The following is a 27,120-nucleotide window of genomic DNA, read 5'->3' on the forward strand; positions in this document are numbered from 1 at the left end:
TGATCAATCCCTGCTAATTATTAATTCAACATGAATTTTTAGATGTCAAATTATTTCATGTTGAATAAAATCATTTGCTTTACTTCTTCGCTTGATCTAATAACTATTACACTTATAAAATGTCAATTATACTAGAGCGAAAACATATATTACATGAGCACCTCTCCGAACATGATTAAATGATAAAGATATATTGACTGTTATATTGCCATACCAGTGAACACCATCATAAAAAAATGATCATTTTTTTTTTAATCCTGCTAAAGTCATTTTTGATATATTGGGTCCAACTTACACATTCTTTCATACTAAAATCAAATTTGTGCCTTAAATATTCAGAACACATCCGCATCAAATCTTTTTTGTATATATAAGTCTTTGAATTTGTGATTGAAGTTGCTAACAAAATGTCAAGCATAATACAAATGGTATCATAAAGGTTCATGCCAAATTTTTGCTACTCTATTCTTAATGTTTACATGTTCATTTGATATTATACAAATGTTTATTCCTTTACTAGTAACGTACCGCTGTGGTTTTGAATCTATGAGCTTTTACAAATATAAGACAAAGAATTCATTACTAGTAGGTGAGCCTAATGATTTTAGTAAGGATGATAATAAGTAGGGTTAGGGTTGGATTTTGCTTTATTTTCCCCTGACTCAAAATATTTAAATCCATTACCCATCTCAATCTTTAACACAATTAGATCGGGTTGATTGAATGAATTTTTTTACTAGAAAATTACCTACTAGGTATTTGATATGATCTTGTTTTTATTAAATCAATTTTACAAAAATAAAATCTAATTTTAAAAAATAAATTAGATCTTCATCAATAAATCATAAAACCATAAAATAGAGTCTAATCTCCAAATCCTTTTATAAAACCATAAAAACTCTTAATGAATCATAAGATAAAAATACATGAATTACATTTAAAAATAAAATTACAATTTTATAAAATAAGTTAAAAAATCAGGTTAGAGTTGAGTCAAGTGATAGAGTGAGTGAACCCCTCACTTGTCTTCGTATTCAACTCTAATTAAATTGGGTTAGAGTTTTATCTAGTTTAACCAGGTCAAACTAGATAAAGTATTTGGTCCAACTGAATTGGATGATATTGGAACTTAATAAATCAAGTGAAATTATCATCCTTAGGTTTATTGCACTTAATGTCACGGTGACCACGCCCTCTTTCTTATAAAGAGAAAAAGGCTTTTTATAGTTTAGAGTGGGTGAATATCTTATGTTGAAAAGCAATTGCTACCTAATATTTTGGTCACTAGAAAACCCTAACTAGTCTTTAGAGTTCTAAAGTAAGGAACCAGTTATGATAAAATAAAGATATTATCACCATAAAGCATTTTATTGGGGTAAGTTGCATTGCTACTTGTCTTTTATTTCTAATAGTATGTTGTGCCTAATCTATTAGTGGTCTATCTACATGGGTGATAACGGGTCTACTATTATGAGTTAAACCCTGTATAGATGGTTGGTTCAAGTCTAACCATTATAAGGTCTGGTTCATTTATGTCACTCCTAATTATTACCATTTTGATAGCACTTATTGAATTGACATGTATATAATTGGTGACTCTTGATCATGACATGTGATTAATAGTATATCAAGCCATGTCAATGAAAAACTAATAAGCTTATGTTGGGCTTATTGAATCTTATTAAGGTTCATATATCCTAATACCAAAGATTCACTTGAAATATTTGTTGAATGAATAAAGATTGTATGCCTCGGTCTTACCCAAACAATGACCATCATGGGTTAATCTATTTGGAATAAGATCTAATGACATAAAGGTCCTTTATGGACTAAGTTTTTTACAAATGACCCTTTTGAGGTTCACTTATCTTTCAGATGTGTTATTTAACAATCACCTTCTTATAATTCTAGCTTTATTTATTCACCCTTTATCAGTGTTTATACACATCGGTGTTATCATTCGTGTGTATATATTCACAACGGATGGATAACTAACATACATGTATGAGAAATAATTAACAGACCAATACTCCTAATTTACTTGGTGGAAATTAGACTTAGACATTTCTAATACTTATTTTCATTTAAAATTAAAAGAATAGGCTACTCCTCTTAATTTTCAAGGTAATGGCCCATGTTGAGTCCATTTTCCCTAAATACCTAGAGTGAATAACAAAATATTTTTGACATGATTTTTTTTAAAACATAGATAAGTTTTAAAAGGCTTCTGATGTTAGCCTAATGGACTGTTTTAATATGGGTCAAACCCTTAATGAGTTTTATAAACAAGTTATAGAACTTAATGCAAATGTATGTATGTATGTATGTATGTATGAGCATTGGTTTTCTATCATTTAAAACCAAAAGACTATGTCAACACATATAGTTGAATAGATCAATGTTCATAAACAAAGAAAGACATGTTGCAATCCTAAGAATAATGATGAAATGGCAAAGGACATGAAAGAAAACAAGATGCAAAATTAAGAGATTCAACCAAATGCATTGAAACACAAATATCAATATGATAAATGTTGTTCAATCCCTAAAATCTCTTCACAAAACACATTAAAATCAACAATAAAACAAGATGAAAGATTAAGGTATTTAGCCAACATCATTCAAATACAAATATCAATCTAATAAAAATTATTCAATCTTGAAAATCTCATCATAAAATACATCAAAACTAACAATAAAATAATATAATTATTCAAAAGATGTTTGGGGTTTGAGATAGACCTTTTAAAGGTTATTGAGGTGGACCAGAAGCTACTGAAACAATAGTGAAAGTGGTAGAATAGTGGTTGCAAGTCTCTAACACGTGCTTAGAGGGATTGTCACGGTTAGCGGGTCATTGCACACGCCATCGACATCTGATTGACATATAGGTGGCTCTGCCTTGAACCATAGTTTTAAAACCCGGTCTGGGCCAGCGGGTCAACCTGGGACCCGAGGCTGGAACCGAGCTGGGTTTATGAAAAAATAGGGGTAGTTAAAAACCCAGCCGACTTCGATGACCCGACGGGTTGACCCGGTAAGACTCGGTCAAAAACCCAGTTGTAACCCGTTGACTTTTTTTATTTTTTACTAGAACGACATTGTTTTGATTTATAAAAAAATAAGGTTGACCCGGTCAAAACCCGTGACCTAGACCTTGGGCTGGGCCGGGTTTTAAAACACTGCCTGGAATACCACTCTATGCTCTTCCTTATGGTATCAATGGTTTCATCCACCACCATTGATGGAGAGAGATTGAAGGAGTTGAAGGTCCGGTGGTCTTTTCTCTCTCAATTAGTTTGTTTTCTAACTTTCAGATATGCTCATGTTATTGGATTACATAACTTATATAGTTGTGTAGTTCTCATCAAAAGGAGAAGAATGACTGTGGTCTTGCCTTGTTTAGAGGTTAGAGGAGAGAGAAACTAAATATAAGAATGACAGTGGTCTTGCCTTGTTTACAGGTTAGAGGAGAGAGAAACTAAAATATAGAAGTTTTTAGGGTTGTTTTCTCTCTCTCTTTGATTGACGACGATGCAGGGGTTATTGGCTTCAATTGATAAAGCGGTTTTTTAGAGGGCTTCAAGATGAAGAGAATGGTGATGGTCTCATCAAAAATAGAGGTCAAAGGTGAAAGAAATCAATGAGAGAAGTTTTAGTTTTAGAGAGAGAAAGATAAGGCTAGGCTTTTTTTATAGGAGGAAAGGTAGGAGAAAATGAATAATGTTCTTCTAGAGTTTATTTCTTCACATTTCAGGTCATATTCTAAAAAAAATATGATAGCTCTCTCCTATGGTGGCTAGGGTTTTAGGTTTTTTTGTTAGGGTTTTTTAAGAAAGTGTGAGGGGAGGAAAATGATGAATAGTCCTACTTTTCTCTATAATTCATCCATCTATTTATAACCCATAAATTTTATTATCTTTTCTTTTGTTATTTGACCCCAAGTTTCTTTTTCACTTTAACCTATTGTTTATATTGTTTTTTATTTTTATTTTTTATTTTTTCATTTTTATATATATAATTTTGTTTTTGAAAAACAATGTTAGCGTCAATTCAATAAGAAATCAAGAATTGCAAAATAAATAAGAATGCGTCAAAAATATATTTTTTAAATTTTAATTTTTTAAAAAGACATTAACAAGAAAAAATAGTTGAAAATTATAAAATAAAAGTGTGAATAACTGAAATAAATCGAAAACATTTTTTTGAAGTTTTTTTTTTTTTAATTTTTGAAATATATTTTGAAATTAAAAGTTAAAATTGGATTGTCACAAGATTTTATAGATAAACCCATGAAAAAAGATGATTCGATTATTTAAGGCCATTATTGAACCACACCAAAAGTAATTCAATCAATAATTTGCCATTTCACCAGAAATAATATGGGTTTTGAGCCCAATTATAAAATCCAACTCCTAAGTTGAAAAACAATACAAGGGTATAATAGCTGTCCAAAGCCCAAGTAAACATTTTACTTAACAGAAATTTAAAGTTTGTTTGTGATTCTTTTGAAAACAGATCGAAATCGAACTCACCTGGGAAACTCGCTCAAATTCGAGGCAACAAGCACTAGAAGTACTAAACAAAACAAAACAAGCATTTCAGGTTTCTTCTAGCTTAGCAACAGCGTAAGAATCGTTCTTTGTGGATTTTTGTTTTTCTGGGTGATTATTAAGCTTTAGAGTGGAAAACAGGAGATGGATATGTGCTAAAATTGGTTTTTTTTTAGCAAAAGTATAGTTTTTGTTTAGGTGGAGGGAGGGTGGGTGGCAGAAATGGATGGAGGAGGAGGGAGGAGGATAACGGCTAGTCCGAGGCCGTGTAATGGGAAAAGAGTGGTGGCGAGGAAACGGGGAAGGGGTTTTGGCGGAGGAGATGGGTTTGTTAACAGTGTCAAGAAGCTTCAGCGAAGGGAAATTTGTTCTAAGCGCGACCGTACCTTTACTATGACTGATGCCCAAGAACGTTTTAGAAACATCCGGTTACAGGTACCCTTTTGGCTTTGGTTTCCTAAATTTGTCTTTACCGTTTTTTTTCCTGTGGAAATCTTGGGTTTTGATTATTGATTTGCCTGTTCTTGTTTAATGGTGTTTTCACAATGTGTCTATTGTTTCTGCTGCATCTGTGTTAATCGTTTTCATGATAAAAAATTTATATTTTAAGCAAGAAATCTATGGTTGTTAATGGGTTTTATCGATCAAAGTTAGAATGGACATGAGGTTAAATTAGTATAGGGTATTTGTTCTTTAACACATGTGTTCTTAAAGTTCTTGTTTTGAGGGATAATTAAGTGCTTCGTCGCATTCGTATTTATTAGCGTCTTGTGGGTGCTAGATTCCTTTGAGCTATATACCAATAACATTATAAGCACCAAGAAGTATAGTGGCAATACTGTTAGGTGTTGCTAGTGATATTGATCTTGGCAGATTGTTGCAGTGAGGACACAGTGGTCTAGCGAATTCTTGATCTTGGTAGTTTCTTGTTTGATGAAGGTGGATTAAAATTTGCTCTAAGCATTGACATGACAGTGCCAATCTCTTTGCCTTTCACTTCTTGTTATACAGGCCTAGCAATTGACAATATTTGGAGTTCAAAACTTTTAATTGGAGATAAATTTCATAAAGAGCCAGAAATTCAATAAAGAGTGTTAAATGTAGGTGGGATTGGAATCTGCAGGTATTCAGGAAGAAGGGTAGAGGAAATCCTTGACACCTCCCCCCTTCAATAAACCCCCTACCATTTGAGTGCAATTCAAACTAGAACTTCTAAATTAGAACTTCCTTGTTCAAACCTTTGCTGACGTGCTTGAGGGTTTGTGATGAAGCAATTTTTCTTGCCTACTTGGAAATCTACTTGCTTGTGTCATCTTCCCAGTGTGATTTGAAACTAGAACTTCTAAATTAGAATTTTCTAGCCCAACCTTTGAGGGCTTGCGATGAGTAATTCTGCTTGCCTACTTGGAAGCTGCTTGCTTGTGGTTTCACAAATTAACTGAATGTAATAATTTAACTGGTAACCAAACAATTACGCCTCAGCCAAGGCTAAGGGAAAGAACTAAGGATGTTGCTGGACTAACTAGCTATGGAATACTCTTCGATCAACTTGTTGGCTGGTTCTTGGTACAAATCTTAACATTGCGTTTTCACAGAATCCCAACTTTGTTGCTTGGTTTTTGAAGAGGAAAGTTCTTCTTTTGCTAGTTGATAGTGATGGTGTTAGACTCCTTACATGTATCCATTATTGCTTTTCATGAATATAAAAGTATTCTCAGTCTTGCTAATAAAAAAAATACCGTTAGATGGCTTATTGTTAGCCATACTGCATTTCTATATAATATGCTTAATAATAGTGAAGCTGGGAAATAAACTGACCACTTTAATTTCTGGTGGTAAGTAGGGCACTACAAGCATGATCTACTATTTTGCAAATAATATTTCTCCTATATATGTCTCCTCAACAGTTATTTGCATATACACTGCATTCTGCTTCATATTGTTTATGTTCCTTCTTTCTGCTGTGGGATGTGATCCATGAATAGGAGGAATATGATACTCATGATCCAAAAGGTCACTGTACCATGGTACTGCCATTTTTAAGAAAGAGATCAAAGATTATTGAGATCGTAGCAGCTCGTGACATGGTGTTTGCTCTTGCACAGTCTGGTGTCTGTGCAGCATTTAGCCGAGGTATTGCTCATCTTTTCACTTCAGTTCTGATCCTGGATTTTATTTGCATAAAAAAGTGGGATGGAGGGGTTTTAATGTGTTCCTATTGTTGGATGCAGAGACCAACCAAAGGATATGCTTTTTGAATGTCACTCCTGATGAAGTTATACGAAGCTTGTTTTATAATAAAAACAATGATTCACTCATCACAGTTTCAGTTTATGCCTCAGACAATTTCAGTTCCTTGAAATGTAGAAGCACAAGGATTGAGTATGTGAATCTTCTTACACATGTCTTTGCCTCTCATCCCCCTTCCAACCTCACCTCCCACCTCCAAAAAATATGTATAAACCAGGAGGAAATAAGAGCTTGTAGATTTAGTGGTTTCCATGTATTTATCCCATCACTTTAATTACTAATAATGCTTTATGTTCCAGATACATACAAAGGGGTCAGCCAGATGCTGGCTTTGCTCTTTTTGAGTCTGAGTCACTGAAATGGCCTGGTTTTGTAGAGTTTGATGATGTAAACAGTAAAGTACTTACATATTCTGCACAGGATAGGTAACTACTCCATCATATGGTTATATTCAATTGAAATTATTATTATTACCCTAGTAGCTTCTTCTCAATTTGACTTTTCATTTCCCCTTTATCTTCCCTTCCTTCATCAGTATATACAAGGTGTTTGACCTAAAAAATTACACAATGTTATACTCAATAGCAAACAAAAATGTTCAAGAGATTAAGATCAGGTATGTTCCTTTACATTCTTGCAGCTTTTCATTTGCTTAGCACCATGTTCTCAAGTGCACGATAATGTGCAGTTACACAAGCGCAAACTCATACATTTTTCTTTGAGATTAATAGATTAAACTGTTCAATGAAAATGTTCAAAAAGAGTGGTTGGGATTGCTGCATGAATGAGCTTACAGGTTCTTTGAGATTAATAGATTATACACATACATTGTAACTCAGGGACTGCTATGCACTTCATGATTCTGAATGTCTAGTGTTGTTTCTTTGAGATTAGTCGTCAGGTTTAATTATGCATGTGCACAAGTTTAATTTCTATGAACTGTTCACCTTGTTTCCCACGAGCTTAGAGTTTCTCTGGTTTGCTTTTTGTTTTTTTCTCTGCAGTCCAGGGATCATGTTGTTGATTTTAACTAAAAGTGGTGGCTGTGTTCCTCTTGAGATTCTTTCGATAGAGGATGGCACTGTTCTCAAATCTTTCAATCATCTCCTTCATCGGAATAAGAAGGTGGATTTCATTGAACAGTTCAATGAGAAGCTTCTTGTCAAGCAAGAAAATGAAAATCTCCAGATTCTTGATGTAAGGATCACTGTTGTTATCTTCAAATATTTCTTCATCCATACACAAAAATCTGATTTCTATGCCATGTAGGTCCGCGACTTTCAGCTAATAGAAGTTAGCAGAACTGAGTTTATGACACCATCAGCATTTATATTTCTCTATGAAAACCAGCTATTCCTGACATTTAGAAATCGAACTGTGGCTGTTTGGAACTTCCGAGGAGAGCTTGTAACTTCTTTTGAGGATCACCTTTTGTGGCATCCTGATTGCAATACTAATAATATTCACATCACAAGTGATCAGGATCTTATAATTTCTTACTGCAAGGCTGATTCTGACGATCCCTTGTCTGAAGGCAATGGTAAGTTGTTCAAAGTTTCCACACTAAATAAATGATATTGATACCGAGTTCTTGAAATAAAGAAAAAATGAACGCCGCTCAACAATATTTGCATCCATATGCCGCAGGATCCATCAATATCAGCAATATCTTGACTGGGAAATGTCTTGCTAAAATAAAGGCAGGCAACAGCTTCCCAAATGAGAATGAATGCAGTCAGAGTTCAAAGAAGCACATGTGTGCCTCCACAGTGAGAAGCACAGCAGCAGAAGCTTTGGAAGACATCACTGCTCTCTTCTATGATGAAGAGCGCAATGAGATCTATACAGGCAATAGGCTTGGTCTAGTTCATGTGTGGTCTAACTGATTTTTTGACAAATCCTTGTTTGCTTAAGGTTGTTAATGTTTAATCAGATGGTCGAATGAGCATGCTGCCTGGATGTGAGAGTCCCCTGAAACTGTAACATTTACCACACTTGTACCATGTCATATTTCTTTTTGGTTTTGGAAATTGATTTCCTTGTGTCTGTTTCCCTCGAGAGCTTCCCACTCCCCATTGCACTTCATGGTTCTCTCATAGCATTCGTTTTCTGCAACCCCATTGTTTTCAAATGTCACATTAGTAGGTCTCTGGAGCTGTAAGAAGAAGAGAATTGTTCTACTCTGTATATTTCATTCTCCATTTACAGTAGTATATATTACATGAGGAAGGAAAACACGATCCTACATCTCAACTAACAATTGCTGAATATCTGCTAATGATTCCAAAGATCAAGCTGAAATATATATATGCTAATAACTGTACAATAATCTATAGATGGAAGGTGAATATATGCTGCTAATACTCCCCCTCAAGTTGGAGCATGGAGATCCGTAATGCCCAACTTGCGTGATAATGCCTGGAAAGCTTCATGGCCTAAAGCTTTTGTGAAGATATCTGCCAGCTGACTATGACTAGGGACGTGCTGTGTGGAGATAAGGCCGACTTTGAGCTTCTCACGAACAACATGACAATCAATTTCTATGTGTTTGGTACGTTCGTGAAAGACAGGATTCTGAGCAATGTGAAGAGCTGCTTGGTTGTCACAATGTAAAAACATAGGCTGGGAGTGGTGGACACCAAGATCATGTAAAAGTGTTTTGGGCCATGTAAGTTCACAAGTGGTGGAAGCAAGAGCGCGGTATTCGGCTTCAGCAGATGAACGAGAGACCGTATGTTGCTTCTTAGTGCGCCAGGAAATAGGACTGGTGCCAAGCTGAATAAAAAAACCGGTGGTGGAACGACGATTGAGCGGGCAACTAGCCTAGTCCGAATCTGAATAAGCTGACACTTGAAGAGTATTGGTAGAAGGGAAATATAAGCCTTGGCCTGGAGAAGCTTTGAGGTAACGGAGAACACGGACAACATCATTATAATGTGATTGTCGGGGTTGGTGAATGAACTGACTTAAGAGATTGACAGGGAACACAATGTCAGGACGAGAGATCGTGAGATATATCAAACGACCAACGAGGCGGCGGAAAGAACTGGGATCATGTAGCAGATCACCATCAGAATTATTGAGCTTGAGATGTTGTTCCATTGGAAAAGAAGATGGACGTGCACCAAGATGACTACTATCAGCAAGTATGTCAAGGGCATATTTGCGTTGAGTGAGGAAGATGCTAGTGGGAGAGCGAGCAATTTCAAGGCCAAGGAAATATTTGAGTTGGCCGAGGTCCTTAAGCTTAAAGCGTTGAGCAAGCATGGCTTTGAAGTTATTGATGTCAGAGAGATCATTTCCTGCCAAGAGAATGTCATCAACATAAATAAGTATTAGAGTGAAGGACTGTCCCCGATAGCGAGTGAAGAGGGAGTGATCCGCTTGTGACTGGGCGAAACCTGCAGTAAGTAAAACAGATGATAATTTGGAGAACCAATTGCGAGAGGCTTGCTTAAGGCCATAAAGCGATTTCTGAAGATGACAAACACGGGCATCCATAAAGCGAGTGTGTTTTGCTCTAGCACAAACATCACAAGGCAAATGTGATTTTGGAAAATTTAAAGTTGTTGGAATACTTGAAGTAGAAGGGTGACCGAGTCGTTGATGCCAAAGAGTAGAGTCAGGAATGCGTTGAGAATGAAAAACAGAGGCAGATAAAGGTTTGTAGTGGTAAAGTCCATCCCGTACTTCACTCGTTCCAATCAGCTTCCTCGTTGATAGGTCCTGAAAAACACAAAAGTCAGAAAAAAAAAATAGCAACACAGTTAAGAGTACTGGTGAGTTTGCTAATGGACAATAGATTGAATTTAAATGATGGTACATATAAAACATTAGGAAGAGAAATTTCTGGAGAAATACGCAATGTGCTAGTATGAGTGATAGAGACGATGTCACCATTTGGAAGTGAAATAGGACATGGTTGATTAAGAAGTTGAGTGTTATCAAGGGATGAAAAACTGGAAGTCATATGATCTGAGGCTCCTGAATCAATAATCCATTCTCGGTTAGAAAAAAAAAAACAGAGTTACAGGAGACAGAGTTACCAGCAAAATTGGCAGAGTTGGTGTTCACGGGTGATAAAAATTCCAAGAGCCGATTGTATTGATCACTTGTGAGACCAGGGATAGCTATCTCAGTAGAAGTTGAAGAACCAGTAACAACATTTTCAGTTTTTGAGGAACCAGCTGGAGTGGAAGAACCAATGACATTATTTGCTGCCTTTGACGAACCAGATGTTCTATCAAATGTTCCACGAGGTTGAGGTCTGTTGCTGGGATATCCATTGAGCTTATAACAGTGTGTTCTCCAGTGACCATCACGGTCACAATAGTCACATTTTGGACGCCCACGCCCTCGTCCTTTACTGTCAAAACGATGAGAAAGATGACGAGGAGCCATCGTAGCAACAGACTCAGTTGGAAAACTGGGAATATGAAGAAGGCGTTGTTTCTCTTCTTGATGCAAGGTTGAATATACCTTGTTAACAGGAGGTAATGGATCCATAGCCAAAACTTGGCTACGAATCGAAGCATATGAGTCATGCAACCCCATTAAAAACTGAAAAACACGTTCAGTATCTTGCATGTGATTCAATTCTGTTAAGATGCCACAAGTGCATTGTGGTGTGGGAGTGAGCATGGCTAGCTCATCCCAATGACTTTTGAGTGTTGTAAAGTATGCAGAGATTGTCATGGAGCCTTGAGTGAGAGTAGCAATGTCTCGTTTCAGTTTGAAGATCCTTGGATTGTTGCTTTGAGAAAACCGATCCTCAAGATCGAGCCAGACATCACGGGGGCAAGCATGATAGATTAAACTGCTAACAATGGATTTATCAATAGAATTGAGAATCCATGACAAGACCATGTCACTGCAACGTTCCCACAGTTGAGTTTTTGCAACAGAAGATGTTGGCTTGGAGAGAGAACCGTTGACAAAAACCAATTTGTTCTTGGCATTCAAGGCCATTTTCATTGCCCTTTTCCAGGTAGGATAATTGTCACCATTAAGGAGAGTGGAGACCAGAATGGCACCAGGATGATCAGCGGAATGAAGGAAATATGGTGAGGATATGTCTTGAATGGATGGTGATATGAAAGAGGAGGCTGCCTGGGATGTGGTATTTGACATAGCTGCAGAAAAAAACGTTGAAGAAATATGCTTATAGAAATATGCAGAGAACCTGCTCTGATACCATGTAAGAAGAAGAGAATTGTTCTACTCTGTCCATTTCATTCTCCATTTACAGTAGTATATATTACATGAGGAAGGAAAACACGATCCTACATCTCAGCTAACAATTGCTGAATATCTGCTAATGATTCCAAAGATCAAGCTGAAATATATATGCTAATAATTGTACAATAATCTATAGATGGAAGGTGAATATATGCTGCTAATAGGAGCAGTGAATGCTGGAAGTTTTGAACTAAGCATCCAAGGGAGGGAGGGTGGGTGGGTCATTGTTGGAGTGGTGGGACCGCATGAAGTTCTTTCTGATCACCACAAACATGTAGTTTAGTTTAGGTCAGGTGGCGTATGAAGGCAAGACTAGTTTACTATGCATTTCACATGGATTGGAAGGAAAGCATAACCATGGAGAAGAGGGAATGCTTTACGATTTCCCAACCTCCTCGTATGATAAATTCTCTCTTGTTTCCTGCATTTGAGGAGGAACGTCGTTATGTTTTCTGTCGTGGAAGAACAGGGTAGCTAGTCCAGTTTATAAAACAAAAGAGGGTTGCGAGCGAAGTTAGTTTTATTGATTCATGAACGACTCGGACATGTTTGTTTTTGGCCCACTCCATGGATAGGACTCGCGACCTGGAGTGGTTAAGAGAATCAATGTTAGTAGACAGAACAAGGATTGTGGTTGAGAGAATTTTAGTTGTTCTACAAGAGAGGGAGTACTTATGTTTTTCAGGCTGTGTTTCTATGCAGTTGCGATGTGGTTGATTATAGTAATGAAGTTTTTTAAAATATTTTTTATTTTGAAATATATTAATATAATATTTTTTTATTTTTTAAAATTTATTTTTTATTAAAACATCAAAATAATATAAAAAAATTAATTTTTTTTTTTAAATTTATACTACAAAAATAAATCGTGTCTAAAAAGAGAAACAAGTGGTGCCTGAAAAGGAGAGTTTGCAGTCATGTGAAACTTTAAATAATACATAATTTAAAATTAAAAGTACGCAGAGCAGAGGAGGGGAGAGAGTGGCATCACGCCTCGTCAGTAGCATCGTTTTGTTTTTGTGATGATGTTTTTTTAAAAAATTATTTTTTAAAATTAATTATTTTTATATTTTAAAATTATTTTAATATAATAATATTAAAAATAAAGTTAAAAAATAAAAAATATATATTTTCATGAAAAATATTTTTTAAAAAAGCATTACCATAATACGAGATCATTATTAATTTGATTCGTAAGCAATCAACTATCTCGGTCTCTCTTTTAGTATTTTTGCCTATGAAAAATAAAAGATACGCTGCTATTTACCTTTTATAAAAATGGAGCAGTGGTTCAAGGGTGCCGAGCTTTATTTATTTATTTATTATTATTATTAATGTGGATGTCCGGGTTAGCTTGCGTGTACCTCGATTAATTTTACAGACCCTGAAATTAACGACTATGTAAGCCTTCAATAAACCTGAGGTTTGTGAGACTCGAACTGGTGATTTTTAGGGAACAAATTAAAACCTAATTAATTGAGCTATATCTCTCAAATTTTATTGTTGTTGTGTATTATCCATTCTTTAATTGAAAACTCCAAAATAATTGATCTAGAATAGTCAAGAACTTTTACTTTTTTAATTTTATTTTATATTTCAAATTTTTTGAGTTAACATAAGAAAAAATTACTTAATTTTTGTTTAAATCTTTTCCGTCTTGATGTGAGCCCCCCCGGTGTTATAGAAGAGCAACTATTTTTGTTTAAATCTTTTCCTTCTTGATGTGGGCCCCCCTTGTATAGAAGAGCAACTAGTCTTGGTTCCGCGCTTCGCTTTTGAGCATACTATTTTTCTATATAAAAAAAAAATTGTTGGAATGAGGTTAAAAATAATATAAAAAATTAGTCACAATAAATGTTTAAAAATACTAATTAGAGATATCCTGTCAAATTCAAAGTTCATATTAGATAACTGGAATAACTTGATATAAAAATAAACAGAATTATAAAGTTTTTTTAAAAAAAATGTGTTAACTTTTTAAATATATGACTCGAGTCATTAGACTTAAAGCATTCATTCTAGAAAAATTATAAAATCTAATTTCTAAAAAATTAAATATTAAAATATGAAATTGAAAAAAAAATCAATCATATAAAAGGATTTTAAAAAATAGTAATTCAAATAATGAGGATCAAAACAACTATTACTACTATTATTAACAAGTAATATAATCACTATTATTAACACTATTAATATTAAAATTCTTACCATCATCATCATCATAATTATTGCTAGCATTATCATTATTAGTAACAATAGTATCAGTCATGTTAGTATTATTACTATTTTCACAACCATTACAATTATCATCATCACTATTAGTATTATTGCTACAATTATTATGGTCATTATTGTCGTGGCGTGCACAACGTTGAATGGCAAGTCTGCCTCTTAAATCAAAGGGAATTTTGAATTTAATCATAAAGTTATGATTTGAGAGAGTCACCACCTAGTATCATAGTCACTAAAAAGCCTATGGTCTGCAAGAGTTTAGGTAAGGGGACTCGTTATACAAGAAGAAAACGCATCACTCTAGTGCACCCTACCTAAGATAAGTTGCATTGTTGATTGATTGTTATTATAAGTCATATTTCCATTTATTGGTCTCATCTAGGGTTCAAGATAGATCTCTCTTCGTGAGAAAATCTCTACTTTATTAGGATAAATCCTAACTGTTTAAAGCTCAGATCATAGCATCGCATTTATTTTCTACTTTGTATTTTTAATACCTGAAGTTATACTTTACAATGTAATTTTATACCCTCAAATATCAAAGTCTATAACTAATTCCTAATGTTTATTGCTATTAATTCATTTAATTTAAAGCCTAGAGTATGCATTACGTTGTAAAATTCATACCCAAATATTAATTAAACAAATTAATTTTGGGGGGATTTTTGAAATTTTGGTCAAATTCTAATGGATAATCATAAACCAATTACGATATCCATTTTGATATTTTTAAAACATAATAAAAATGCATTTTTTTTCTTTAGAAAATATACATGAAGAACCTTTAGAATTTGACCATATGCACAGAAATTAAAAATATTTTTGTATTTTTTCAAATGAGGAATTTTTCAAATTTTTTAATTTTTTGAAATTTCGGATAAAAATCAGGTATTTTTAATATCGGGTTCATATCTTACAATGTAAATCTACAACCCAATATTAGGCATAGTTGTTGGAAAAAACACGAGGGACCCGCAAATAATTTTAAAATAATCCATGAGTTTTTTCAAAATTCTTGAAAACCATTTAGGGCTTGTCAGGCAAAAGCATACAAATGCGTTTTAATCAAGCTATTTTGACCACGATATCAACTCCATGCAAACTATTTATTCAATCACTCAACAATTAAAAAAAAACAACAATACCAAGAAATCAAACATCAAGTCTTGTTAACTTCATGAATTATATTCAAATTGCATGTCAACTCAAATAAATCAACATAAGCCTAAGCACAAATCATGAATCAAGAATTAACGTTCAATTAGCAATCATGATTCTAAAAATATAAACTCAAAATCCACCATAAAATGATCAAATCATTTCAAAATAAAAACACACATCAAAACCAAATAAATGTCTAAAAAGTCTAAAATTATACACAACAATAAACATTGCCTCAAATTTCACAGTATTTTAGCAATTTTAAAAAAAAATTGAGTTTATGGATTGACCTTTATAGGTGTTTGCCGTGTCCGGGGAATATTAAAATGAAGCATGAAGAGTGCTAAAATAGCACAGTTTTAAAACTTAGACCGGCCCGGCGGGTCATCCCGGCTGACCCGGGCCTGGGATCGGTCCGGGTGGAGATAAAAACTCGCTTGGGAGTTGGCCCGGTAAAGCCCGGTCAACCCAGCGGGTTGACCCGGGACACGGGCCACCCGGGTAAACCCGGCTGAGACCCGACTATTATATATATATATATATATAAAAGTAAAACGACGTCGTTTTTTGCTTTAGCTTTTTACTATCAATTAACCAAACCGTTGCATTGCAACGTGAAGACACAGAATCACAATTCACAAAATTAGAAAACCTAATCTCCATCTTCAAAGTTCATAGCCATATCACTTGCAGAGGAATTTAAGCTACACGCAAGCCATACTAGGTAAAGCCAAAACCTTTACTATGACTGATGCCCAAGAACGTTTTAGAAACATCCGGTTACAGGTACCCTTTTGGCTTTGGTTTCCTAAATTTGTCTTTACCGTTTTTTTTCCTGTGGAAATCTTGGGTTTTGATTATTGATTTGCCTGTTCTTGTTTAATGGTGTTTTCACAATGTGTCTATTGTTTCTGCTGCATCTGTGTTAATCGTTTTCATGATAAAAAATTTATATTTTAAGCAAGAAATCTATGGTTGTTAATGGGTTTTATCGATCAAAGTTAGAATGGACATGAGGTTAAATTAGTATAGGGTATTTGTTCTTTAACACATGTGTTCTTAAAGTTCTTGTTTTGAGGGATAATTAAGTGCTTCGTCGCATTCGTATTTATTAGCGTCTTGTGGGTGCTAGATTCCTTTGAGCTATATACCAATAACATTATAAGCACCAAGAAGTATAGTGGCAATACTGTTAGGTGTTGCTAGTGATATTGATCTTGGCAGATTGTTGCAGTGAGGACACAGTGGTCTAGCGAATTCTTGATCTTGGTAGTTTCTTGTTTGATGAAGGTGGATTAAAATTTGCTCTAAGCATTGACATGACAGTGCCAATCTCTTTGCCTTTCACTTCTTGTTATACAGGCCTAGCAATTGACAATATTTGGAGTTCAAAACTTTTAATTGGAGATAAATTTCATAAAGAGCCAGAAATTCAATAAAGAGTGTTAAATGTAGGTGGGATTGGAATCTGCAGGTATTCAGGAAGAAGGGTAGAGGAAATCCTTGACACCTCCCCCCTTCAATAAACCCCCTACCATTTGAGTGCAATTCAAACTAGAACTTCTAAATTAGAACTTCCTTGTTCAAACCTTTGCTGACATGCTTGAGGGTTTGTGATGAAGCAATTTTTCTTGCCTACTTGGAAATCTACTTGCTTGTGTCATCTTCCCAGTGTGATTTGAAACTAGAACTTCTAAATTAGAATTTTCTAGCCCAACCTTTGAGGGCTTGCGATGAGTAATTCTGCTTGCCTACTTGGAAGCTGCTTGCTTGTGGTTTCACAAATTAACTGAATGTAATAATTTAACTGGTAACCAAACAATTACGCCTCAGCCAAGGCTAAGGGAAAGAACTAAGGATGTTGCTGGACTAACTAGCTATGGAATACTCTTCGATCAACTTGTTGGCTGGTTCTTGGTACAAATCTTAACATTGCGTTTTCACAGAATCCCAACTTTGTTGCTTGGTTTTTGAAGAGGAAAGTTCTTCTTTTGCTAGTTGATAGTGATGGTGTTAGACTCCTTACATGTATCCATTATTGCTTTTCATGAATATAAAAGTATTCTCAGTCTTGCTAATAAAAAAAATACCGTTAGATGGCTTATTGTTAGCCATACTGCATTTCTATATAATATGCTTAATAATAGTGAAGCTGGGAAATAAACTGACCACTTTAATTTCTGGTGGTAAGTAGGGCACTACAAGCATGATCTACTATTTTGCAAATAATATTTCTCCTATATATGTCTCCTCAACAGTTATTTGCATATACACTGCATTCTGCTTCATATTGTTTATGTTCCTTCTTTCTGCTGTGGGATGTGATCCATGAATAGGAGGAATATGATACTCATGATCCAAAAGGTCACTGTACCATGGTACTGCCATTTTTAAGAAAGAGATCAAAGATTATTGAGATCGTAGCAGCTCGTGACATGGTGTTTGCTCTTGCACAGTCTGGTGTCTGTGCAGCATTTAGCCGAGGTATTGCTCATCTTTTCACTTCAGTTCTGATCCTGGATTTTATTTGCATAAAAAAGTGGGATGGAGGGGTTTTAATGTGTTCCTATTGTTGGATGCAGAGACCAACCAAAGGATATGCTTTTTGAATGTCACTCCTGATGAAGTTATACGAAGCTTGTTTTATAATAAAAACAATGATTCACTCATCACAGTTTCAGTTTATGCCTCAGACAATTTCAGTTCCTTGAAATGTAGAAGCACAAGGATTGAGTATGTGAATCTTCTTACACATGTCTTTGCCTCTCATCCCCCTTCCAACCTCACCTCCCACCTCCAAAAAATATGTATAAACCAGGAGGAAATAAGAGCTTGTAGATTTAGTGGTTTCCATGTATTTATCCCATCACTTTAATTACTAATAATGCTTTATGTTCCAGATACATACAAAGGGGTCAGCCAGATGCTGGCTTTGCTCTTTTTGAGTCTGAGTCACTGAAATGGCCTGGTTTTGTAGAGTTTGATGATGTAAACAGTAAAGTACTTACATATTCTGCACAGGATAGGTAACTACTCCATCATATGGTTATATTCAATTGAAATTATTATTATTACCCTAGTAGCTTCTTCTCAATTTGACTTTTCATTTCCCCTTTATCTTCCCTTCCTTCATCAGTATATACAAGGTGTTTGACCTAAAAAATTACACAATGTTATACTCAATAGCAAACAAAAATGTTCAAGAGATTAAGATCAGGTATGTTCCTTTACATTCTTGCAGCTTTTCATTTGCTTAGCACCATGTTCTCAAGTGCACGATAATGTGCAGTTACACAAGCGCAAACTCATACATTTTTCTTTGAGATTAATAGATTAAACTGTTCAATGAAAATGTTCAAAAAGAGTGGTTGGGATTGCTGCATGAATGAGCTTACAGGTTCTTTGAGATTAATAGATTATACACATACATTGTAACTCAGGGACTGCTATGCACTTCATGATTCTGAATGTCTAGTGTTGTTTCTTTGAGATTAGTCGTCAGATTTAATTATGCATGTGCACAAGTTTAATTTCTATGAACTGTTCACCTTGTTTCCCACGAGCTTAGAGTTTCTCTGGTTTGCTTTTTGTTTTTTTCTCTGCAGTCAAGGGATCATGTTGTTGATTTTAACTAAAAGTGGTGGCTATGTTCCTCTTGAGATTCTTTCGATAGAGGATGGCACTGTTCTCAAATCTTTCAATCATCTCCTTCATCGGAATAAGAAGGTGGATTTCATTGAACAGTTCAATGAGAAGCTTCTTGTCAAGCAAGAAAATGAAAATCTCCAGATTCTTGATGTAAGGATCACTGTTGTTATCTTCAAATATTTCTTCATCCATACACAAAAATCTGATTTCTATGCCATGTAGGTCCGCGACTTTCAGCTAATAGAAGTTAGCAGAACTGAGTTTATGACACCATCAGCATTTATATTTCTCTATGAAAACCAGCTATTCCTGACATTTAGAAATCGAACTGTGGCTGTTTGGAACTTCCGAGGAGAGCTTGTAACTTCTTTTGAGGATCACCTTTTGTGGCATCCTGATTGCAATACTAATAATATTTACATCACAAGTGATCAGGATCTTATAATTTCTTACTGCAAGGCTGATTCTGACGATCCCTTGTCTGAAGGCAATGGTAAGTTGTTCAAAGTTTCCACACTAAATAAATGATATTGATACCGAGTTCTTGAAATAAAGAAAAAATGAACGCCGCTCAACAATATTTGCATCCATATGCCGCAGGATCCATCAATATCAGCAATATCTTGACTGGGAAATGTCTTGCTAAAATAAAGGCAGGCAACAGCTTCCCAAATGAGAATGAATGCAGTCAGAGTTCAAAGAAGCACATGTGTGCCTCCACAGTGAGAAGCACAGCCGCAGAAGCTTTGGAAGACATCACTGCTCTCTTCTATGATGAAGAGCGCAATGAGATCTATACAGGCAATAGGCTTGGTCTAGTTCATGTGTGGTCTAACTGATTTTTTGACAAATCCTTGTTTGCTTAAGGTTGTTAATGTTTAAGGTTGAATGAGCATGCTGCCTGGATGTGAGAGTTCCCTGAAACTGTAACATTTACCACACTTGTACCATGTCATATTTCTTTTTGGTTTTGGAAATTGATTTCCTTGTGTCTGTTTCCCTCGAGAGCTTCCCACTCCCCATTGCACTTCATGGTTCTCTCATAGCATTCGTTTTCTGCAACCCCATTGTTTTCAAATGTCACATTGGTAGGTCTCTGGAGCAGTGAATGCTGGAAGTTTTGAACTAAGCGTCCAAGGGAGGGAGGGTGGGTGGGTCATTGTTGGAGTGGTGGGACCGCATGAAGTTCTTTCTGATCACCACAAACATGTAGTTTAGTTTAGGTCAGGTGGCGTATGAAGGCAAGACTAGTTTACTATGCATTTCACATGGATTGGAAGGAAAGCATAACCATGGAGAAGAGGGAATGCTTTACGATTTCCCAACCTCCTCGTATGATAAATTCTCTCTTGTTTCCTGCATTTGAGGAGAAACGTCGTTATGTTTTCTGTCGTGGAAGAACAGGGTAGCTAGTCCAGTTTATAAAACAAAAGAGGGTTGCGAGCGAAGTTAGTTTTATTGATTCATGAACGACTCGGACATGTTTGTTTTTGGCCCACTCCATGGATAGGACTCGCGACCTGGAGTGGTTAAGAGAATCAATGTTAGAAGACAGAACAAGGTTTGTGGTTGAGAGAATTTTAGTTGTTCTACAAGAGAGGGAGTACTTATGTTTTTCAGGCTGTGTTTCTATGCAGCTGCGATGTGGTTGATTATAGTAATGAAGTTTTTTAAAATATTTTTTATTTTGAAATATATTAATATAATATTTTTTTATTTTTTAAAATTTATTTTTTATTAAAACATCAAAATAATATAAAAAAATTAATTTTTTTTAATTTATACCACAAAAATAAACCGTGTCTAAAAAGAGAAACAAGTGGTGCCTGAAAAGGAGAGTTTGCAGTCATGTGAAACTTTAAATAATACATAATTTAAAATTAGAAGTACGCAGAGCAGAGGAGGGGAGAGAGTGGCATCACGCCTCGTCAGTAGCATCGTTTTGTTTTTGTGATGATGTTTTTTAAAAAAATTATTTTTAAAATTAATTATTTTTATATTTTAAAATTATTTTAATATAATAATATTAAAAATAAAGTTAAAAAATAAAAAATATATATTTTCATGAAAAATATTTTTTAAAAAAGCATTACCATAATACGAGATCATTATTAATTTGATTCGTAAGCAATCAACTCTCTCGGTCTCTCTTTTAGTATTTTTGCCTATGAAAAATAAAAGATACGCTGCTATTTACCTTTCATAAAAATGGAGCAGTGGTTCAAGGGTGCCGGGCTTTATTTATTTATTTTTTATTATTATTAATGTGGATGTCCGGGTTAGCTTGCGTGTACCTCGATTAATTTTACAGACCCTGAAATTAACGACTATGTAAGCCTTCAATAAACCTGAGGTTTGTGAGACTCGAACTGGTGATTTTTAGGGAACAAATTAAAACCTAATTAATTGAGCTATATCTCTCAAATTTTATTGTTGTTGTGTATTATCCATTCTTTAATTGAAAACTCCAAAATAATTGATCTAGAATAGTCAAGAACTTTTACTTTTTTAATTTTATTTTATATTTCAAATTTTTTGAGTTAACATAAGAAAAAATTACTTAATTTTTGTTTAAATCTTTTCCGTCTTGATGTGAGCCCCCCCCCGGTGTTATAGAAGAGCAACTATTTTTTTTTAAATCTTTTCCTTCTTGATGTGGGCCCCCCTTGTATAGAAGAGCAACTAGTCTTGGTTCCCCGCTTCGCTTTTGAGCATACTATTTTTCTATATAAAAAAAAAATCGTTGGAATGAGGTTAAAAATAATATAAGAAATTAGTCACAATAAATATTTAAAAATACTAATTAGAGATATCCTGTCAAATTCAAAGTTCATATTAGATAACTGGAATAACTTGATATAAAAATAAAGAGAATTATAAAGTTTTTTTAAAAAAAATGTGTTAACTTTTTAAATATGTGACTCGAGTCATTAGACTTAAAGCATTCATTCTAGAAAAATTATGAAATCTAATTTCTAAAAAATTAAATATTAAAATATGAAATTGAAAAAAAAATCAATCATATAAAAGGATTTTAAAAAATAGTAATTCAAATAATGAGGATCAAAACAACTATTACTACTATTATTAACAAGTAATATAATCACTATTATTAACACTATTAATATTAAAATTCTTACCATCATCATCATCATAATTATTGCTAGCATTATCATTATTAGTAATAATAGTAGCAGTCATGTTAGTATTATTACTATTTTCACAACCATTACAATTATCATCATCACTATTAGTATTATTGCTACAATTATTATGGTCATTATTGTCGTGGCGTGCACAACGTTGAATGGCAGGTCTGCCTCCTAAATCAAAGGGAATTTTGAATTTAATCATAAAGTTATGATTTGAGAGAGTCACCACCTAGTATCATAGTCACTAAAAAGCCTATGGTCTGCAAGAGTTTAGGTAAGGGGACTCGTTATACAAGAAGAAAACGCATCACTCTAGTGAACCCTACCTAAGATAAGTTGCATTGTTGATTGATTGTTATTATAAGTCATATTTCCATTTATTGGTCTCATCTAGGGTTCAAGATAGATCTCTCTTCGTGAGAAAATCTCTACTTTATTGGGATAAATCCTAACTGTTTAAAGCTCAGATCATAGCATCGCATTTATTTTCTACTTTGTATTTTTAATACCTGAAGTTATACTTTACAATGTAATTTTATACCCTCAAATATCAAAGTCTATAACTAATTCCTAATGTTTATTGCTATTAATTCATTTAATTTAAAGCCTAGAGTATGCATTACGTTGTAAAATTCATACCCAAATATTAATTAAACAAATTAATTTTGGGGGGATTTTTGAAATTTTGGTCAAATTCTAATGGATAATCATAAACCAATTACGATATCCATTTTGATATTTTTAAAACATAATAAAAATGCATTTTTTTTCTTTAGAAAATATACATGAAGAACCTTTAGAATTTGACCATATGCACAGAAATTAAAAATATTTTTGTATTTTTTCAAATGAGGAATTTTTCAAATTTTTTAATTTTTTGAAATTTCGGATAAAAATCAGGTATTTTTAATATCGGGTTCATATCTTACAATGTAAATCTACAACCCAATATTAGGCATAGTTGTTGGAAAAAACACGAGGGACCCGCAAATAATTTTAAAATAATCCATGAGTTTTTTCAAAATTCTTGAAAACCATTTAGGGCTTGTCAGGCAAAAGCATACAAATGCGTTTTAATCAAGCTATTTTGACCACGATATCAACTCCATGCAAACTATTTATTCAATCACTCAACAATTAAAAAAAAACAACAATACCAAGAAATCAAACATCAAGTCTTGTTAACTTCATGAATTATATTCAAATTGCATGTCAACTCAAATAAATCAACATAAGCCTAAGCACAAATCATGAATCAAGAATTAACGTTCAATTAGCAATCATGATTCTAAAAATATAAACTCAAAATCCACCATAAAATGATCAAATCATTTCAAAATAAAAACACACATCAAAACCAAATAAATGTCTAAAGAGTCTAAAATTATACACAACAATAAACATTGCCTCAAATTTCACAGTATTTTAGCAATTTAAAAAAAAAATTGAGTTTATGGATTGACCTTTATAGGTGTTTGCCGTGTCCGGGGAATATTAAAATGAAGCATGAAGAGTGCTAAAATAGCACAGTTTTAAAACCTGGACCGGCCCGGCGGGTCAACCCGGCTGACCCGGGCCTGGGACCGGTCCGGGTGGAGGTAAAAACTCGCTTGGGAGTTGGCCCGGTGAAACCCGGTCAACCCAGCGGGTCGACCCGGGACCGGGGCCACCCGGGTAAACCCGACTGTTATATATATATATATATAAGTAAAACGACGTTGTTTTTGGCTTTAGCTTTTTACTATCAATTAACCAAACCGTTTGCATTGCAACGTGAAGACACAGAATCACAATTCACAAAATTAGAAAACCTAATCTCCATCTTCAAAGTTCATAGCCATATCACTTGCAAAGGGATTTAAGCTACATGCAAGCCATACTAGGTAAGTCCCCGTCTCTTTTTTAGTTAGAATAACAAGTAGAGACCCTCAACAAACTCTAAATTTGTTTTTGCGGGGTGTTTGTGTTCTTTTCTTGATTTGGCTCTCTTCAGTTAAGATCTACAAATCAATGTCAGATGAAGTTGTTGTTACTTGTTTCTCTTTAGTTTTTTGTTTATGAAAGCACTAGTTTGATATAAGATAGTTTTTTGTTTCGCTTCGGTTTTTTTCTCTCTTAGATTTATGTTCTTCACTGGTTTTGTTTCTCTTCATAGATGTAAGATAAGTTGTTTAATTCACTGGCTTTTCGTTTATGTAAGATAGATTTCTGTTCCTTACCCTGTTTCTGCCCAGTTTATATGTCAATCCTTTTATGTTCCTTGCCTGTGTTTTGCTTGAATCTGGGCTCTGTTTCTTGCCTTGTTTATGTTCTTGTTAACAATAGATTGAGAGAATCTAATCAGCTATGATTATAATTAGTAGATAATTAGATTCAAGTGGGTTTAATAAATGAAAACCAAGTAATAAAACTGATGTGATTATAGATGCCTAATTGACAAGGAAAAATGCATCATCAACTGCGTATAGTACAAATTAGAAAGGCAGGCAGAGAGTGATAGATGGATGTGTGGATGGATAAAAAGAAAGAAGAATTACAATGATTAAGATTAGCAGCAATAAAAAAAAATAAAAATTAAGGTTAATAGTAGGAGTAATTAATGGGGGGAGTAAGGGATGGAAAAAAGAGCAGAGACCTTGGTATCGAGTATGACAGCAGAGAGGATGTTGGTGTTTTGCATAGCAGGGGATTAATTAAGGACAATTATAATATGCATCACTTACACACTGAGTAAAAGACATTGCTTTGTAATCTTGCCATGTTAGCATTCCTTAAGGGCTGTTGCTAACCAATATTTTAACTAAACTATATGCTTGTTTTATTGTTAATTAGGTGAATATAATATGATAAATATAATATGGATTTTTTTTTGTTGACCCGGGTCAACCCATCTGACCCGTGACCCGATCATTATACCCGGTCGACCACCGGGCCGGGTTTAAAAACTATGTAAAATAGTACTAGCGTGTGTATCCATGTGCCACCACCACTACCGGCAAGTGGATTCATGCGCCACCACTTTTGGAGGTGAGTAAGCTGGTCGATCTGATGCTCTTTCATTTTCTCTTCACCTTTGGACCGGCGGTGAGGCAAAAGGACCTCCGAGGGAGGAGATCTGCTTGATTGAAGATTTTATCCTCCTCTCTCTTCTTTTTCATCACGTTTTTTTCTTTTTCCTTCCTTACTACATTTTCATCTAATGTTCTCATCTATGATGGACTATTATAGGTTTATTGGAAAGGTGGTGTGGCTTTGCGATGGTCATCGTAAGTTGTTGGTGTAGGAGGCTGCTACTTGAGAGGGGTCATTGATGGCTTGTTGGTTTCAGTAATGGAGGAGAGTGCATCTTTGACTGAGGATAGGTCTGGTGGCGCTGGTTCTAGTTGTTGGATCTTCAGTGATTATACGTTGTTAAGGACGCCGCTGATGGAAGGAGAAGATGACGTTGCTACTCTTTAATTAATGGAGGTCACAGTGGAGATTTCTGGGTTTTTTTAGAAACGATGAAGTAGGAGGCGTAGACAGTTTATGATGAGTGATTAGTGTGGTGGTCTATGGAGGAGATGGGTTGCTCTTGGTTGGAACAGTGAGGGAAGGCGGTAGAGAGGTGTTTTTTGTTTCTTTTTTTGTGTATGGCTAGATGGATGGTTGAATGTCTAGTGAGTTTGGTGAGCTCACTTGGATGGATGGTTGAGAGCTTAGAGAGCTAAATCTGATGGTTGTGGTAGGAATTGCTAGTGGTTGTTGGCAAATGTGTTTGAAAAAAAGGTTAAGGTATTTTGTGAGTGAGTGGCAGAGAGAATGTTGGAGCTCACTTGGATGGTTGAGTGGCAGAGAGATGGTTGAGTGTGTAGTGAGTTTGGTGAGCTCACTTGGATGGATGGTTGAGAACTTAGAGAGCTAGATCTGATGGTTGTGGTAGGAATTGCTAGTGGTTGTTGGCAAATGTGTTTGAAAAAGGGTTAAGGTATTTTGTGAGTGAGTGGCAGAGAGAATGTGGGAAAAGGTTTTTTTGTTTTTTCTTTTCCTTCCTTAACTTTTTTCTTCCTCCCTCTCTTTTTTTGTGTGAGATTCCTTCATTATTTATAGGTTAAAAAAATTATTTTCTTCCTTTTAATTGCTTGGTACCCAAGCAACCTAAATTTACTTTAGTCTCTCATTTTTTTCACGTTTTGTCCCCTTAAACATTTATTATATATATATATATATATATATATATATATATATTTTTAATTTTTTTAATTTTGATTTTTTTTGAAAAAGACATTGAGAAAAATTAATCAATGATTTTAAAAATGACACATTAAAAGTTGAATGCGTTAAAAAAAAAATTCTTAGAATTCTGAATTCTTTTGAGAAAACACTAAAAATGCTAAAAATAATGCAAATACGTCAAGAATATATTTTTTACTACTACTACTACTACTACTACTACTAATACCATTATTACTAATATTATAACCATACTTTTTATTATTATTACCATTATCATTATAATTATTACTTTCACCACTATCATTATCATTTTAGCACAGTATTATTACTATTACTATTACCACTATTATCATCACTATTAATATCATCATCATTACTATCATCACCATTATTATTATTATTATTATTATTATTACTACTACTACTACTACCATCATCATTATTAGTATTATGATCAATAATATTATTTTTTTCATTACTATTTTTATTTTTGCCACCACCACCACCATTATCATCATCATCATCATCATCAATTATAATAATATTATTATTTTCATTAATATTTTTATTTTTACCACCACCACCACTATTATTATTATTATTATCATCACTATTTTCATAACTAACATTATTGTTACTATTATTATTATTTTATTAGCATCATCATCATT

The 27,120-nt window shown here is 34.3% G+C and overlaps 2 protein-coding genes across 9 annotated transcripts; one reads left to right on the forward strand and one right to left on the reverse strand.

The window, feature by feature from the left end:
• Positions 1-4,442: 4,442 nt before the first annotated feature.
• LOC7494383 (uncharacterized) lies at positions 4,443-20,087 on the forward strand. 8 transcript variants are annotated; one of them, XR_008057061.1, is made up of 9 exons: positions 4,452-4,988; positions 6,539-6,686; positions 6,785-6,935; positions 7,103-7,228; positions 7,339-7,419; positions 7,808-8,000; positions 8,073-8,343; positions 8,451-8,739; positions 19,966-20,087. XR_008057061.1 is itself a non-coding variant. In XM_052446345.1 (8 exons), exons 2-8 carry the CDS (start codon positions 17,810-17,812, stop codon positions 19,919-19,921), a joined length of 1,170 nt encoding a protein of 389 aa, XP_052302305.1. In that variant the 5' UTR covers positions 4,443-4,628; positions 17,771-17,809; the 3' UTR covers positions 19,922-20,087. The 8 variants fall into 8 exon arrangements, 6 of the variants coding, with proteins under 6 accessions (XP_052302305.1, XP_052302302.1, XP_052302304.1 ...); XM_052446345.1 differs by lacking the exons at positions 6,539-6,686; positions 6,785-6,935; positions 7,103-7,228; ... (2 more) ...; positions 8,073-8,343; positions 8,451-8,739 and adding exons at positions 17,771-17,918; positions 18,017-18,167; positions 18,335-18,460; ... (1 more) ...; positions 19,040-19,232; positions 19,305-19,575 and having other exon boundaries at positions 4,443-4,628; positions 19,683-20,087; XM_052446342.1 differs by lacking the exons at positions 6,539-6,686; positions 6,785-6,935; positions 7,103-7,228; ... (2 more) ...; positions 8,073-8,343; positions 8,451-8,739 and adding exons at positions 17,771-17,918; positions 18,017-18,167; positions 18,335-18,460; ... (1 more) ...; positions 19,040-19,232; positions 19,305-19,575 and having other exon boundaries at positions 4,444-4,988; positions 19,683-20,087.
• Positions 10,302-12,199, reverse strand: LOC127904174 (uncharacterized). The gene is made up of 2 exons (XM_052446346.1): positions 10,850-12,199; positions 10,302-10,529 (listed from the first exon to the last, which is right to left on the reverse strand). The coding sequence occupies exons 1-2, from the start codon at positions 11,931-11,933 to the stop codon at positions 10,495-10,497; spliced, it is 1,119 nt and encodes a 372-aa protein (XP_052302306.1). The 5' UTR covers positions 11,934-12,199; the 3' UTR covers positions 10,302-10,494.
• Positions 20,088-27,120: the final 7,033 nt, after the last annotated feature.

Source organism: Populus trichocarpa, chromosome 13 (genome assembly GCF_000002775.5).
Source record: "Populus trichocarpa isolate Nisqually-1 chromosome 13, P.trichocarpa_v4.1, whole genome shotgun sequence".
Taxonomy (NCBI): domain Eukaryota; kingdom Viridiplantae; phylum Streptophyta; class Magnoliopsida; order Malpighiales; family Salicaceae; genus Populus; species Populus trichocarpa.

Coding starts and splice junctions, on each gene's coding strand:
- LOC127904174 (XM_052446346.1), bottom strand. CDS start 11,933: ATGTCAAATACCACATCCCAGGCAGCCTCCTCTTTCATATCACCATCC. Junction 10,530..10,849: donor CAACTCTGCCAATTTTGCTG/GTAACTCTGTCT, acceptor TGTGTTTTTCAG/GACCTATCAACGAGGAAGCT.
- LOC7494383 (XM_052446342.1), top strand. CDS start 4,776: ATGGATGGAGGAGGAGGGAGGAGGATAACGGCTAGTCCGAGGCCGTGT. Junction 4,989..17,770: donor TTAGAAACATCCGGTTACAG/GTACCCTTTTGG, acceptor ATCCATGAATAG/GAGGAATATGATACTCATGA. Junction 19,576..19,682: donor TCCCTTGTCTGAAGGCAATG/GTAAGTTGTTCA, acceptor CATATGCCGCAG/GATCCATCAATATCAGCAAT.